General features: G+C 43.7%; 2 protein-coding genes across 4 annotated transcripts in view; one reads left to right on the top strand and one right to left on the bottom strand.

Annotated features, from left to right (window-relative positions):
• Positions 1–6,577: 6,577 nt before the first annotated feature.
• LOC102201543 (alpha-(1,3)-fucosyltransferase 4-like) lies at positions 6,578–8,257 on the bottom strand. The gene has a single exon (XM_005742097.1). The coding sequence runs from the start codon at positions 8,004–8,006 to the stop codon at positions 6,846–6,848; it is 1,161 nt and encodes a 386-aa protein (XP_005742154.1). The 5' UTR covers positions 8,007–8,257; the 3' UTR covers positions 6,578–6,845.
• Positions 8,258–14,605: 6,348 nt separating this feature from the next.
• Positions 14,606–17,362, top strand: part of cux1b (cut-like homeobox 1b) — a 62,224-nt gene continuing 59,467 nt past the window's right edge. For 2 of the 3 annotated variants that reach the window (XM_005742091.2, XM_005742090.2), the window contains exon 1: positions 14,606–14,984. In XM_005742091.2, the coding sequence (XP_005742148.1) occupies positions 14,922–14,984 (63 nt within the window). In that variant the 5' untranslated portion in view covers positions 14,606–14,921. The remainder of the gene's footprint in view (positions 14,985–17,362) is intronic. The other variant, XM_005742092.2, reaches the window with a different exon arrangement.

Below are 17,362 nucleotides of genomic sequence, written 5' to 3'. Positions count from 1 at the left end.
AATGTGTAACACAACAAAAGACTCTAATTACCCTCCGATCTTCCTATATCCCTGACACGGTGAAATGTAATGACAAATACATCTTCCTCATAATGGCTTTTATAACCACAAAATGACATTTTCACACTTCTTTTTTTGTACAGATGTAACCTAATTTGTTTTGTGTTGTACAGATATAACATGCTAATGATATTTCAGGTGCTGATAGATGGATTTACTTAGTTTTTATGGGTAAGCAAAGTGTTTCTTACCGTAGCAGGCTGTGCTCACAGCCACACCTGTGTACCTGAGGTGACCATATACGTTAATCATACCACGACCTTTGTGTTGCTCACTGACTTTTGATGTCACACAAGTCCTGCTGCAGGTGCACCAGACTCACTGAGGTCTTCTTCTCAGAAAACAAACAAACAGCGATGATGTTGAGGTTTTACGCACACGCAACCATGACATTAATTTATTAGCCCTTTTAGAGACATGACGATCATGGTGACAGTGGAGGGATAAGCTACCAGTTGGTGAGTGGTACCAATCAATTGCTAACGTCCCAGTTACAGAGAGAGACCAGTCAGAGACCCCAAACTGTGCATTCTCCAACCACTTGGTAGAAGCCTCTTTGGTTTCTAGCAGACTGACACAGTCACCTGTAATTTGCTATTGCCAGCTGCTCTCTGAGCTTTAGTGAAAGTGCTGAGGCACAGCTTTTTACTACCTCTTGGCAAGTAGTCAGTACTGCTTTGCAGACAAGTCGATGTCTTCCATCCAAACTAGAGGTGGCTGCTAGCAACCGCGCAGTAATAAGCCCCACAACCAGCTTTGCCTGGAAGCAACTGGCAGCATCCATACATTTTTTTTTCCTATTGATTGTTGGTTGTATCACATCCAAAATGATGGGCAACTCTCAAGAATTGTGCACATGATGTGACGTGAGACATCTCTATGGGAGAAGAAGAAATCAAACCAGGACACAAAGAAACTGCGGAGGATTTTTCTCCAGAAAGTTTCACCTTTTCAAGCTGTTGTGGAGTTGCCCTCTTAAGCACTGCAATATCACTGAAATGGCAGTGAAGGGCAGCAGGATTTCACACTGCAGCTTGCACCAGGTTACAGAAAGCTGAGCGATGGAGGACAAGCTGAAATGACACCAAACTGTGGCTCATGGCTCACTCCGTTTGCAAAGGCGACCATAAGCAAGCTCACAGAAAAACTTCTCCTTTCATAACAACTTTACAAGGTCATAACTCTTTATTAAGCCTTAAGGTTTGCATTATTAGGAGCTTTAGCAGCTTTGAATGACAGGAGGATATTGGTCCCAACTACTTGTAGAATTGGACCTCTGAGCTGTGCTTGTGGTGTTGATCTTTTCTGTAGGATTTTTAATCCAAACATTATTTCACATTATTAAGTACAAAGTATCCAACAAATTTGTGATCCAGTTTTTGTGAATAAAATTGTACTTTTTATAAGAATCTGTGCATTACTAATTGACATTAATTAGCAGGGACCTGTGTCATGTGATGCATCGTTGCAGTAAACCTAGCTAAACAAGCTTGCTAGCATTAGCCAACCAGGCAACTAATACAAACTTTGAGTCAAGGCCTTAAAATGGGACTTCACAAACCAATCAAACCTACTATCTTGTGTCCATCTTTATATACAGTCTATTATTGTTCAGACATGAGAATGTGTTTTATCTCATTCTACGACTTTTGGCAAGGAAGCGAGTTTACGACAAGATCCAAGTTTTGATCTAGTCGTTAATCACGACAATAGGCCGATCTGTTTGTCTTCGGTGTCATAAGTAATCATATGTTTTAGAGTGTTGAGTCTACCTTTTAAATACATCTGTTCTGGTGTGTTTGTGCACGTCTCTTTATCTTTTACACTAAATCATGTTCAGGTGGGCTTTGTTGTTCCGTTTGCAAAACGCTGGGCTCAGCAGAAACGTCTCTGCGTTGGTTATACTGGAGTGAGATTAAAGTTGCAAACAACAAAGGGATTCATTTCATAGGATCACCACTTTATTGCACATAATTACATTCTCACACCACAACTTCACAGCGTGGCCAGACAATTTACAAGCAGAAGCTTCACAGAAGCTCCACCTCCTCATCTTCCTCCTCCCTTTGTCCTCCTTTTTTTCCCCTTCTTCTTCTCGCTCCTGCTCTTTGTCTTCTCTGTGGGTGATCACACAACACAAGGTCTTGTAGTTAAGGTAACCAGCCGCATCCCGAGGGGAAGTTTATAGACATCAGAGTTTTCTTCTTTCTCCACATTTAGCGTTTTACAGACAGTTGCTGTCAGGTTTGCATCGAAGGATCACGCACGCTGTTAAATCTACAGACACAAACAGAGCTGACTTTTGCCTTTCAATTAGCTCATCAGAACAGAGAGATAAGTGCGGTTATGTATCATTGTCATACTCCACTCTGGCCTCTTTATGCATCCTTTCATCTTTGCTATGCCTGCCTGTTTCTGTCTCTCTCTTCAAGTACCCCTCCTCCTCCTCCTCTGTCTGTCTGTCTCTCTCCTCTTGTTTTTCCTGTCTACTGAACAGAGACGTGTTGATATGAGGGCCCGCTCGCACGACCACAAGGGAACAAGTCTCTGGTGCTTTTGATCAGCTGCAAGATCAGACATGTCCACCGCTTCCCCCCCGTGTACACTCCAGTGACTGATCATGCAGTATAGTGCAGGCACAGACAACCAAAGATGCACACCCACACATGTTCTCGCTGTTAATCATACAAGCCCGGGCACACACACAATGCAGAGGGCCTGTGGTCCATGTGTCGGCTCTGCTCACATTGGGGTGCCTTGTTTGCTGGACACAAGGGAGCGAGAGCGAGATGGTGTGTGCGATTTCCCCTTTCTTGCCCTTCTTTTTTTTTTTTTTGCTTTTGACAGTAAGATGGATGATTGCAATCACAGGAGCCATCAGTGAGACAGAGTGGAGGTCTATGGGGCAGTGAGACACAGCCATGGGAAACCAGCCTTCAGATTAATGCAACGCGCTGCCATGGGAACACTGTGCTGTTTATTTGTCGAGGGGTTTTGTTGTTTCATATGCATTTTCTTGGCCCCCTTACCTCCCCCCTTCGCGGTGTTTTGATAAACAGAACATGAAAGCTTCCTTATAAAATATGTGCAGGCTGTGTGAGAGGGACAGAGAAGGAGAGCTTTTGCTGTTTTACAACATAGCGAGTCTGCAGTAAGTCTGCATATCTCTTTAAACCAGTACAAATGTGACAAATTTCATAGTGATTATACTGGTCTCTTTGAACCCTCCCGAGAGAATGAGAGGCATAGTTTTCACTCCCCAGTCAACGGATGTTTTTAAGAGAAACATCTGTTGCTGCACAAATGAGATTACTGTGTCTCTAGCCAGGGGCCATGTAGGTTATGAATGGCACTGTTACTGAAGAAGGAGCTGTGAAGGATCTTTGTAATAAGCTGCAGCGGGTATTTAAGGGCTTTAAATAATCAAATTGCCTTTTATTCCGAGTATTCATCAAGGCTCACTTTATAGTTGTTCAAAAGTATCTCGACCACTTGTATCTCATATTGATACATCCGATATTTCACCTTGTTGCCAAGCAACGACTCACCTCATCCTCTGTAAACTTGTCAGCCCGTGACATGAGGTGTTATTTCGTGCTGCAGGGGAGCAACGAGGAACAAGAATCACTGTTTCAATCTCTCTGACTTTACATTCGGCTGAGCTTTGCATCATCATGAAACGCCTCCTTTATTGGTCTAATTCGTTGTTATCTGTGTGATGAATTCCTGCGAAGGGTCACCGAGTCTCTGCTGTAAAAACTGTGAATAATATCTCACAGTCGCTCTTTTCCGCCCATCCTGAGGAACTACTGCTCCTTCTGGGTCAAAGACCTCGAAGGCACTGAGAATCGTCTGCTCGGGGTCAGTTTCTGACAAAACACAGGTAACGCTGCGAGCAGGGACTGTTCATTTCAAAGACGTCCATGCACACTGCACTGACTCACCTTGAGATGATACTTTTTGTGTCACCCTGCTAAAACGTAATGTTTTGATGCTAACAAATCTGGACTTTGCAGCACACACCAGAATCCTTTCTGTGAGTGCATTCAGGTAACTACTTTTTTAACCCATAAAAAACATTAAGGATACTTTTAAAATCAACCTAGTCTGTGATCTTTAAATATGAATGACTATGACTTAAAATATTAATATCTGACTAGCTTTAAGTTATTATTATATGTGGAAGAAATAAATTCTTTGGTTTGTATCCACTTTGTGGGCATATGGTTCACAAATATAGAACATCTACCGGTAAATGCAAATATAAACACATTTTGAAAACACAAATAGATTTTTAAAAAGAGGTGATAAAATTTGATGTTTTTCTTTTAATTCAAGCTGATCAACAGTTAATAACAGACTTTTTCTTTAACTTAAACTCACATTTTCCTCTATCATCTGCATTTCAAGAAATTGTTTAAAAATAGAGTTAAAGAAGAAGCTCTTTGGCATCTCTTATGTATGATATTGACTAAGCTCTGGTCCATATTTGTGAAAGCCTGCTAGCAGAGGATGCAAACTGCCAGAAGAGGCAGTTCAGCTTCACAGAGCAAAAGGGAGTGAGCCCTATTAGCGTGCACACACACACGCACAAACAAACAAACACACACACACTGGCATCTGTACTCTAACCTCATTGAACTCCTGGATCTGTTTCTACTCAGAACTCAAGTCTCCTTCTTTTTAAGCCTCTTGTTGGTGCCTGTAACACATGCCCACTGAGATACCAGATCTGCTGTGGTTCGGTTAAGTGAAAACAGCTTGGGTGGCAACCTGTGTCAGTCAGCATAAACATCACAGAGATTGGAGATCGTTTATAAACGATCATGCAGTTGATTGTATTTCTTCATATATTTTTTTCTTAATTTGTAAGATTTAATGCTTAACAAGAAGCATCGTGACAGTCATATTGATTACTGTGTAAACACAATCACAAATTTTAATTAAACGAGCATGAGACACATAAATAAAAGTTGCTAAGCATCACAGTGTTTGCAGGGAAATATGTATAGTAAGCATGTCAGATATCCTGTTCAGGGTGTTACCGCTGTGTAGCTCCTTTTGTAGTCTTCTCAGTGATCAGATGCGCTTTTTAATGCACATTAAGAGAAGTCTGCTTTCTGTGTGTCCATATGTCAGCTGTCTAGCACCTGTTCTGTCCACAGTGGAGAGGTATAGATTAATGGATCTATATTTGAAAGCAAAGATGGTAACCAGTACTAACAGTAACCAGATATGCTCGCATGAATGGGATTAAGACAGGGATAAGGGCTCTGGCTGTTCTGGCCATCTGAAACCATTATTGCTGATAGACGTGAGTGGTTTCACCAGCTGTTGAGGCATCAGCTCATTATGGGGAACAACATTATTTGCCGCCTGTAGGAAATGTCTCATTTGACAGTGCGAAGTGTTAATTCTGTGCCACGGCCCCAATGCAGAGGTGTAAATTTAAATGATCTGCATCACATCATCAGCAGTCCTATCAAGTGACTGCTGATGCACATGTGTTCACCTCCTCCCTTGTTTTTTTTCTCGTTTTCTGCATTACTGCCACAGCCGAAGCCACAACAATATATAAAAGATAGTAAAAATATCAGCAAAACGAGCGTGCGCGTGTGCTTATTATGCAATCTTAAATGAAAAATGCAAAACCCCAGCGCCTCAGGTTTGAACAGTATTAGGTTTGGGGTCTAATGACACCTTTAAAAATGACTCAGAGCAGGAACAGCGCTGCAATAAAGTGATTAGTGATGTGCAGACACAAAGAGCAGGCTGTGGTGGGGACATGTGGCATTCTTTCTGAGTCACCTTGAGGAAGTTGCAGGTAAACATGTGTGCCCTTTCTTGGAAAGCTTATTTCCTGCACCAGCATATTTGTTTGTTCTTCCTCATGTTTTCTTTTCCCATTTCACTATCAGGTAAAAGCTGCTTCACAGAGGTGTGAAACCTGAACAAAATTAGCAGGCACTCAGATATTTTTAATATATAGTCACAGTCACACATGAACATTTGGTCACTTTAAAAAAATAAAAATAAAATAATATTATCTGAAGACTGTGGTCTTTCTTCTTTGTCACACACTTTAATTTTGCCAAGCAGCCAAGTCAAATTAATTTTACACTGTGGGCCACATACAACCCGATTTAATCTTAAGTGAGCCAGAACAGTGAAACTACATTACATAAAAAGTTCTGGTTGTTTATTGCACTGACTCTCCTGTAATTACAAAATATAACATTTTTATGAATTCACTTTTTTTTTTAAAAGCACTTTATCAATTGGAAAAGCTGTAAAACTTATGAAAATACAATTATAAGTTCAAATACTATGCACTCCTTCAGATTTTCTAAAGGTGTCCAGATGAGCGTATTGGAGTCTTTGCAGGCCGATTCTGGCCCCCAGGCCCTATGTTTGACACCGCTGGTCTAAATTACAGATGTTGTGTTGTTAAGCCCTGGTGCAGAAGGTTAACTCTACTCCAACTGTTTTATCAGAAGGACTCTTACTGGCTAGATGGGAGTCAGTTAAAATAAATTAATTAATTAAGATAAAAAATAACTTCTATAAGAATTCACTCAGATAAGATCAATGATCATAAATGTATTTAAGTTATTACACTATTTAATAAATCACCTTAATTAAATATACCCTTTCACTGATGATAAAAAGATTTGATATGTAAACTCTGGAAGCAGCATGTGGTTAGTAAATCTTTCCCCTCTCACGGTCTTATCTCTCGGCTTTGCCGTCATTTCAAACAGGTGCTGGAGGTCTGATGCATGTTTTCACGAGTGGAACCAACGTGTCAGGTCTGTGACTACATTAGTCCTGCCTCTGGTCTTCCTGACCGCCCTGCAGGCCGTGCAGAAGTGCTCGTTGAAGAAGGTCGGCTGGCGTACGCCGTAGCCCCTCCTCCAGTCCAGGTGCCGTCTCATCTGAGCTGGGCTCCGCCTCAGCATCAGCAGGTATTGGGCCAGCTCTTCCACTGAGGGGAAGTCGTCCACATGGATGAAGGCCTCGGGGGGCAGGAAACGCTCATAGTTCTGCCTGGACGGACCCAGCACCACGGGGACTGCACCGGCCAGCACGGCGTTCCACAGCTTCTCCGTGATGTAGTCGGTGTGCTGGGAGTTCTCCAGCGCCAGGTAGAACAGGTACCGCTTGGCGAGCGGCACCACGCTGCCTGTCGGTAACGGCGAGCCCGCGCGCCCGAACACATCGATCTGGATGTATTGGCGCAGCTGGTAGTAGAAGGTCACGCGCGCCTGGGACTCCGACCAGTTGCTGATGACCCAGGCCACGAAGCGTGACCGCAGGAGTTTGGAGCTGTAAGATCCACGAAGCGGCAGCGCAAAGCTCTTCTGGAGAGCCCTCTCTGTGCGCGCGAGGGGGACCAGATACCCATAGGGGAGGAAAATGTCCGAGTCTGTCCGGTAGCTCATCGTGAGGTTAAAAACACCCCCTAAACGCCAGAGTCCACGCGTGTGCGTGGGAGACTCGAAGTTCATCCATATCCACTTTTGCGCAGGTGGCCGCGGTTCTGGTGGGAGATCGGCGTAGCCAGTGGCAATCTCCCGGTGGTGAATTATCACGGCGTCAGCCTGTGGGTACCTGAGCTCGTCGTCCGTGAGCGTGCAGCCGTCTATCTGAAACAGCTCGAGGCAGTCCGGAAGTTCTCGATACTGACCGAATGGATGCGTCCAAATCAGCAGCGTCACCGGGCTGAGAGAAACCAGCGGGTCAGGCGCTAATGCATCCGGCAGGTAGAGCAGGCAGACTCCCACGAGTAACAGGAAAACCACGGTGGCCACGCACACAGAGGAGCAGACCCCTGTGAGAACACACACGCAGCGGTTTTTCCGCCGGAATAACCCTGAGCGTCTGTCTGCTCCGTGAGCTGCAATTGAGGGGCGGCCCTCTGGTCTCCAGAGATCCCCAATTCCCATCGACGCCCTTCACCCTGCGGATTCCCCCAAAACTGCTGTAATATCAGTTTTCGTCTTTGAGACATCCGCACAGCCATTTGAGGCTTTTCGGGGAAAGTAGGTTAAACACCGGAGTCCATTACAGTCGTGCAGTCACACCCAGTGTGCTCTACTTTTAAAGTCATTGTAGTTTCAGGTGCGATAAAGAGAGCAAGGTACAGTTAAGCCAATAAAGCTAATGGCGTTCCACAGCTCCAAAAATACTCCTTCTATTGTTGCCTCATTGTTGTCTCACCTGTCCGACTCGTCGAGAAACTTCAAACTACCGTCATGGCTCATGTAAAGTAAAAGCAAAAGTTTGTCCCTGTGCTGCAGGATATACTTGACGTGGCAGCGTAGTTTCCAGTTACAGCTGAATGGGGCCTTTGTGAGGCCTGTTGACTGTCGGAGGACTTTTCGGGCACTTTTAGCGTAAACATCTTGACCCAGGGCGCGGCGATCCGCTCATAGAACAAGCAAATGTTTTTTAATTAGAAGGCCCTTTAGAAATCGGCTCGTGAGTCAGTTTGCGAGTATAATCCAAACAAGGTAAGACTGAGGTTTAAATCGAGCGTGCAGAAAGTGTAACACTGAACACTATTGCGTGGCTCTAACCCCTGAACTACTGTTTATGATTATTAAGTCGTGTAAACAATCCCTGGCATTTTAAAGGATGACAGACGGGAGCTCTTGTCAGCAGCAGTTCTTTGGCCCCTGAAAACTTGACACGGCCTCTTGTGAGACGCTACACTTGTCACTGACCACTTGGTGTCTCCCTACACAAGCGCAAAGCTTGCCCGTGCGCCGTCCTGTGCCGTTTGCTGTGTGTGTAGTGACATTAAGGATCTTCCTCAAAACGTGCATGTCTAATTTCGCCAATGAATAAACATCCCAGCTGCAAATTAGTCATGCAGCAGCGGTGCTTTGAAAAGGTTTGTCTTGAATGTTTTATTTATTAGATATAACCCAACATTGCAACACCCTCTAACTACGACGTGACTCACTGTTTTCATTTGGTGATTTCAAATTTTAAAAAAAAAGTTGTTAACACAATGGCGTATTACTCTCCCTGTAAAGGGATCAGCTGTTGTCATCATATGAATCCATTCTGATCAAAACTCATAAAAAATGATGAGGCAGCAGGGATGGAAACCGTGCACTGTGTGTTGTGTCTGAGCTCTGGTGGGCAGGAAAAACACGCCGTGACTGGGACGATGTTATTCCTCCCCACAGACACAGAGTATGTCATGAAGTCTGAATGTGAGCGGAAAAAAATGGCAGACGAGGAGTGGGAGGAGATGAAGCAAGAAGCATGTGTGTCTCCGCTGGGTCCTCCTCCTTCCTGTTACATCCATTCACTTTTCTTCACCATGGAAGAAATGTTTGCATGTGCATGCACGACTAGTTATCCCCACAAGAGGTTTTGTATTCTCTGTGCATTATTTATTCTCCCTTTCATCTGAACAGTTCTATTTTCAGCCAATCATTTAATGTCCTGCCTGGGGTTATCTTGTGTTGGGAAGAAATCTACCCAGACATAAGTTATGTAGACAAGTAGTGAGGTTTAACATTATAAACATGTGTGCTTCTTCTCCAAAATAGCAGAGGCTCTTGAGTGCAGGAAATGACACGTAGGGATGCGTTTGCTTTTTCCTTTTATTGGTTCAGTTTTATTTATTTTAAGCCTTTTATGCAGCACAAAGCCATGCAAATGTGTTTGTAAATGTACTATAATTAAAGTCGAGCTGATTGGTGATATGGTGACATTTTGCACAGCTCAGATTACAGCCACGATGATACACACAAAGCCTGGCATTTATGTTTGTGTCGTCTCGCCTGCTGGAAGAGAACTTATGTGACATCGTGCTCTTTCACTTGTTGTTGCAGACCTTGAATCTCTCTAGAGAGATCGATATTGCGTCTTTCTTGGTTCAAACATCTCTCCAACAACAGACTTGTGGGCACATGTATGCAATCTAGATAAAAGGACAGAAAAACACACACACACAAAACAGACAGAAGAGCTCTTCATGTCACTCTGTTTTGACCTGGGAAGCCATCAAACTGGATGTTTTGCAGACCCATCCAGTTGTTTGCTACGATTTCCAGACTGCTGTTTACTGCTGCCTTCCTGTCTCTCAAAAGCAATACCGCTGTGTATCTGTATGTGTTTTTGTGGATGTGTGAATCATGCCAGCACACAGACAAGCATTCAGTTTTTGATGGGACCTCCAGGTCTTCACTCATCTTCCCTATTGATTTTCTCTTGCTCTCCTTTTCACACTCCCAGGGGATTGGATGTCTCAATTGGTCCCGCCGGGGCGAACAGAGAGCGTGAGCGAAAAAAAAACAGATAGAAGATGAGGGGAAGAGAAAAGTGAGAGGAGAAAAATGAAGGAGAGAACACAAACAAGGAGAAGAAGAGCCAGGCGGGGCCTGCGGACGCCACGATCGCTGAGGCCCTCGCTGACCCCTGACCTTGATCATGACCTCAGAGGTTGCACCGGAGGTCAGAGGTTGTGTGAAAGTGCCACTGCGGCGATTCACTCCACTGCTGGGTGATGATGATCTTATGCAGCCTCCCCAGCCTGTCTGACATGATCAGTGTTGCACTCTGCCTGCGGCTCCCAAGGGCCACACATCCATCTCTAACCCGGCCACACAAGGCCCGCTAAAAGCACCTTACAGGCAGAGTCAATGAGCAGGAGGAAAAGGGACATAAACAGAGAAAAGTGGGAAAGCTAAAGGACAGAAAGGCTGCTTTTAGCCCGTGGCTCTGGCTCTAGTTGTATAATGGCAGTGACACAGAATCTGTGCCTATTTCTATACATTTAAACTTTAACCAGAAGTACCGATGAGGCTTTTTAGACGTTAAATTTCCAAATCACAACATGTTCCTCCTGTTGTTCGTGTCATGAGCAATTTGAGCTGTTTTTCCTCCCCTCTAATTTTAACCACAGAGTAATAAAAAGGCAAGTTAGAAAAGGAGACAAACCCCCACCGAACTCGTGTCATTCATGGCAAACATGCATGAACCTCTGTAGCAGGAACACGATCATTTGTAGGCAGTTTGATAACTCTGACTGTTACTTGTTCCGACTTACACTGTGCACCCCCTGCTGCTTCAAAGTAATCCAGAGCCAAGTGAAGCTTCAGTCAAATCCTCATGGAGATGCTGTGTGTTGAAATGCGGAGTTTGAGAAGAGCACAGCACAAAATCAACTGACTGGTAATGTTCACGGCTTGTAGACTTGTGCGAAAGATCTTTTTTTTAGAAAGATCTTTTTTTTTTCTTTTAAAGCTAAATTACATTAGCACATTACACCTTGACAACAATTTGGCATCAACACTTGGAACAATTCATGTAAATAAAAAGCGTAAGATCTCTGTTCTGTTTGGATAAGTGACCATTAGCCACAGCAACATTTAATGGTCTCGCTGATAAGAAAACGCTTTTTATGTGCGTAGATAAGAGTCTAGTCATGGGTTATTGTTAATTATTTTATGGTCTATCCTATTCATACAACTGTCCCTTATTTGTGATGACTGATTTTGAAAGGAAGATTTTAAAAATCTTTCACTGTTCCAGAGTTTTGAGTGATTTATTTTTTTGCCTCATGTCTGCCACAGTGTTTCTTTTTTCTTGTACTGAACATGGACTGCATCACGGATAAACAAAGGCACTCCAATCACAATATCTGACTAATTTAGTCATCCTGTGCAAAGCAAAACATCTGCAATAATAAATGAGGCTATCTAAAAGAAAAACCCTGAATAAATGAGTGGAGAGACACAGCCAGTGCAGATGTTTCCACACAGGTGCACTGCATGGTACAATTAAGCAATTAACATCCACTCATGCTCCGTGGCATGTAGATAAATGCTGAGCAGGCCCAGTGGATTCTCATTTTCTACCACAATGGAAGGAGGAAAAGATCCCTTTGAAAGAAGGGGCAGAAGCTTCAGTCACAACGCTCAACTGTTATTTGCTTCATTGACTTAAAGCACATCTGCATTTAGATCCACTGGAAATCATGGTGGATGGTACACAACTGATGACCGTGACGCTCCTTCAAACATTACAGAAGAGCAATCTTAAAGACAGATGTTGTATGAAGGGGAGAAGTTTGCTTTCTGCCACTCAAGGCTTTAGAAGTCAGGTGAGAAACTATAAAGTGTAAAGCAGTCCACAAAGGGGGGAGGTCAAGCACCTGCAGGAGCTTTTGCACTGGTGTGTTAAACGGCTCTCCCCACCACCACTATCATCAAAACACCAAATGAGGGAATCCGTTTTGGATGAATGGTGTTCATCCCTCCAGTTGATTCCCAGAGACTCGGAAACATTGTGACCCAGCACCTTACTAAGTTTGGTTATTATTGCTTTAATTTGTCCCTTGCATGTACATGTCCCATGTTTTTTATCGATCAGCACACGTAACTTTTCCTTTCTGTTTTACTCCTCATACTAATGCCAGCCGCGTGAAAGCCACGCATCATATTCCTTTCAGTGTTTTCTTTGTGAGATGGGAAGAGATAACTATACAAATACAGCATAATGGACACATTGCAAAGCAACTAAGCTGGTACGGATTATCTCAGACCTGTATTTCTGGTTTGGCTTAATGATAGGTAGCATCATAAGTCAGGGAGGCCAGAACAAGGAGACACTGATTAACAAAGGGAAAGGAATGAGAGGATTAAACACAGGATTTATCCGTTCATATGCAGTTTTATCTTAAAAAGAAACACATCTAAACAGCATTCATTGTTTCCTTTTGTAGATCAATTGCTAATAGTATTTAAAAATGACTAGTGAGCAATTTAATGTGAATCACACTTCTATTATGTCCCAGTGATTAAATTAAAGCAGATGTATCCATTTCTTCGTGTGACTGATTCCTAACTGCAATTCGGTCCATTTTTTATTAAAAGCATGTGACTGGGTGTGATTAGCAAACTGAAGCCAGCCTTTAATTCACTGTATTATGTCTATAAATGAAGTATAAAATAAGGCAAAGCTATTAAGGCTACATATCAGCTGAGCACTGAGCACCATTCATACTCTTGGGAGGAGGGAGACACAAACAGCTTCAAATCAAATCAACTAATGGCCTGAAAGTTGAGCGAATTCAAAGCACAAAAATGCCCACCTTTGTATTCACAAAAATGCAGTGAAAGAGGCGTTATTATCTATGGCAAATTCTCATGTTATTTTTAGTCAAAGCAATTAGAGTGCAATGGCTGTAAAGAAATGAAAATGATTGAGGGTGGGGGTGGTGGGGGGGTAAAGCTATGAAATATTTTTGTTAAATGCTCCAAGCGTTCAAGGAAAAAAAAACAAAAAACAACAAAACCCTCCAAAGTGTCAATGCAGGCGTGGATTTTCCACACTGCCAGGCCTCAAAACACACTCAACAAGTCAAATTTGGGAAGCCACAAAGTGCTAAAAATGAAAACAATGTGCAGAGCAGATGTGTCACCCTGATAAACCTGAGCAGCTCGGCTCTGGTTTGGTGTACCCGAAGCCGAGGCGTGATGCGTTTTAAGGTGAACGAGGCGGTGCAGTTTGACACAGGAATTTAGGGCACCCCATACATACAGGGTAATTAGAAATTCTTTGCATATCCCTCTGAGACACGTCCACACACCGAGAGGGTCAGAGGACATGGTCAGCAGGAGTGACGCCTCAGGAGCAGCCTGGGTTCAGTGCATTGCTCAAGGTCGCATCAACAAACGATATACATGCACAGTGACACTGTGACCACTGGGCTGAATGCTGCAGCGCTGACTTCACTGGATTAACAGCACAACAAGCTTATTTGATTAACTAATCTGATTAATATCTGTGCCGCTGAAGAATTCCTTAAACTTAAGGCTCATGCCCTTAATCAAATTATTGCAAACTGAGAAAACTAAACTAAAAGAAATAACCTGCTCAGAAGCTGGAGGTCACTTCATCTTTTTACCAGTTCTTTACTATTTGTACACTAGATCCAATCTTTTCATAACAAAAACAAAACATTTGCAACAGATCATTTAACTGAGATAATTGTGGCCATATATTTAGAGTTACCCCCCCCCCCCCGCGCCCCCACCCACTCTATTCTATGTTTAGTAGCCCTAATGAATTAAATTATGCTTAAATTCACGGTGAGCCATATTTTTGCAGCTGACTTTGGCACATGTTAACTTTTCTAGTACTGCAAAACACAAGTTGTGTGCTACTTGAATAATGAAAGTTTTATTTTTTTGATGTAAAAAAAAATGCATAAACTACCACTGAAAGGAAGTTGATTTTTTTTCTAATGCTGGCTGAATTTGCTGGCACACTGACTGTAGGTGTAAAAAAAGAAAATAAAAATGATTTAACTGTGGTTTGAAATGATCTTCCAGCACAGTAAAGTCAGTAGGAACAACATTGGTCCTGGCTGCTTCCCCCGGTGGGATATATTTATTTATTTATTTATCTTAGATATGGCTTCCAAGTAGCCTCCTGGCATTATTTTTGTATGATCTTTGCTCTCCGTAACACTCACACACACACACACACACACACGCGCGCACACTGATTAAAAACAAGCTACAGCACGAACCACGGGCTCATCTGGCGCTGAACAACTTCGCCTATTTCAGCGCGATAAAATTGGGAGTAATTTAATGCCGATTCGCTTGTTTACCTGTAATATCTGAATGTTGATAAAATGCTATTTAAGCAATTATAATGGCGTTATTAAGGTGACACTCCTGGAAGGTGACTCCGCTCCGTGAGCCAGCTGCTGCAGGGGCGGGTAGCGGATGTGATCCGTTCCGGGTGTTCCGGCCGCCCGGTCCTCTCCACTGAACTCCAACCCCCGCGCTCTCTATCAGCATCTCATTCCTGTCTCAATATGTCTCAAGATGGCGGCCAATGCAGGATCGATGTTTCAATATTGGAAGCGCTTTGACTTACAACAACTACAGGTCAGTTCAGCCTCTGTTTAAATCGCCTCCGCTTCTTTTCGTTTCGGCCCCCTCGCCTCTTTCGGCGGCCGGGTTTCTGGTCTTTTTTCGCGACCGCCTCGGAGGTGTTTCGGAAGAGAATTCAAGACCTCTTCCTCACATTGATGAAAGTGGCTCTCTTGCTGATCAGAAATTGATCCTCTTTGTTCAATTCAACATCGATCGGACACTGCAACTGGGCAAGCCGGGGCGACGCCGCGGGGATGCGCCGAAATAAAAGCCAAACGGCGGCGCTTTAGCGGAAAGCTCACGGCTGGCTATCTTTATTGCGTGTTCTTCAACTTTTACCGGAGCCAGTAGCCGTAGTTAGCCCGACGCTTTAGCCGTTGTAAGGTTGGATAATTTCGGAGGGGGAAAAAATAAGTGCGACTTATTATACGGTGGCGCTGTGGTGACACCAACCGTTGAGACGGGCAGCACAGACACACAACAGTGTTTTTAGTTGTGTTTTCCTCCCTCTGCTTTTAACTGTCACATCTGTAAGTTTAGTTGAAAGCGGACGGGAACATTAGCAACCTTATCGGCTAACGGCTGTGAAACAGTTTATATTAAAGTCGTGTCAGAGATTATGCTTGATGAACTCGGCCGTCTTTTTTTTCCTCGGTTTCCCCTGCACACACAGTGAGGTTTTCACAGACGTTGCCACGTCTGTGGGAAGTGGACAGGACGGGACAGTGTTTGTTGACGCGACGCAATTAAAAACACGAACGTTGGAAATGTGATAGATCATGACCTTGTGATTATGATCAACTCCCAGAAATGTCCCAGCCTCGCACGCTCGAGCTCGCTCGCGCGCGCACGTTCGCTAATCTCGGCGTGCACGGAGGAGATAGATCCGTGGCACAGGAAGGGAAAGAAAGAAGGGGTACGAGGAAAATATTGGGCCTTATTCATTGCGTGAATATAGCCTGTGTATATTAGAGCGTGTTTGACCTATCACAAGACGTGTAGACAATGGCACTGTTGTGTTTTCCCGTGGCATTTTACATGCATTGCTGCATTTTAAATCACAGTTTTATGAATATTAGTAGCCCCAGTTGCTGTCGTCATTAACATAAAGATTGCATTATGTAGGCTTGGCCCAATTGTTCATACATTTATTTTGCAAACCGCATGGGCTTTGGGGTTTAAACTTTTATTTAGGTCATGATGCCCCTATGACTGGGTAGACAAAAGGACAGTGAACAAGTCTTCCCAGCGGGGCTTTGTGTTGCACTTACGCCACATCATCAAGGCTTCACTTCTCCTATTTATTTGATCCTGTTCAGTCCTCCTACTCATGCCCCCTTGTTCATGCATTATGTAAAAAAAAAAAAAAATTGAGACTGCTTTCTCTTGTCTTTCCTCACTATCTATCTCCCACCCCCTTCCTGCTCCCTTCCAATCTTTCGCTCCTTCTCCTCCCTCCCCCTCCCTTCCTTTTATATTTTTTTCCCTTTCTCTCTCTCTCCTCTCTCTCTCTTTCTCCTCTGGCCCTTCACCCTGCTTTCACCTATTCTGCCCACTCTGAACTGGTGTGTGTGCGCGAATTTGTCTGAGATCAGTCTTTTTTTCGTAGATTGACTGCCAGCACGGACAGTGAAGGCACTGCCAGCAGCCAGGACATGAAAAATGCATCGCATAAGTTTGTGATAAGGCCCTGGGTAATTATGGCAAAGGCCCCTATCACAAGCGATTAGTCAGGACAGTGAATCTGAGCGTGTGCAAAAAGGCTGGCGGTTGGCAGGCCTGTCTGCAGGATAGGAATCAGTCGGAGCTGGTGTGTGTGTGTGTGTGTGTGTGTGTGTGTGTGAGAGAGAGAGAGCAGAACATTCACTGTCTATTATTGATGACATCTTATTTACGCTCCCTCCCACTGAGAGGCTCCTAGAGGAAAGCCTTCAGATAAGGACCTTTTTCTTATCCATTTTATTTCTTCTTTTTGGGAGGATAATATGGGGGTTAGCATGATATGATCGTGGTCTACACACGGCTCTGTCAGCCACTTGCTTTCGAATTTGCTTCCCTCTCCTTGTAATCGACGGGCAGTTCGCGCCGTACTTAGACTCGCAGCCTGATTCGTCTGTGCGAGAAGCACCAGCAAAGGAATGTTTTCTTTTCTTGTTTCTTTTGATGATGAAAATCCAACTCAAGCTAGATGTCAGTAGCTTTAAGCCATCATAGCGTGTATTCCTCAGGCTCCGACTGCTGATGTTCATTAAAATCCTATTTGATCAGTGTGTCCCATTCCCTGTGTGAGAAACTAGCTAGGTGGTTGTTACAGGACAGAGAGTGCTTTGAAACAGCACAGCGAGCTGTTAACTTGTCTTCTCTGCATGCCTTTTTCTCTCTCTCTCTCT

Source organism: Pundamilia nyererei, unplaced genomic scaffold, assembly GCF_000239375.1.
Source record: "Pundamilia nyererei isolate P.nyererei 1_Seehausen unplaced genomic scaffold, PunNye1.0 scaffold00117, whole genome shotgun sequence".
NCBI lineage: Eukaryota > Metazoa > Chordata > Actinopteri > Cichliformes > Cichlidae > Pundamilia > Pundamilia nyererei.
The sequence above is the reverse complement of the archived record's forward strand: the minus strand, read 5'-3'. Positions and strand labels throughout refer to the sequence as shown.

Bases quoted from the DNA above. Each gene is read 5' to 3' on its own strand.
- LOC102201543 (XM_005742097.1), bottom strand. From the start codon at position 8,006: ATGGGAATTGGGGATCTCTGGAGACCAGAGGGCCGCCCCTCAATTGCA.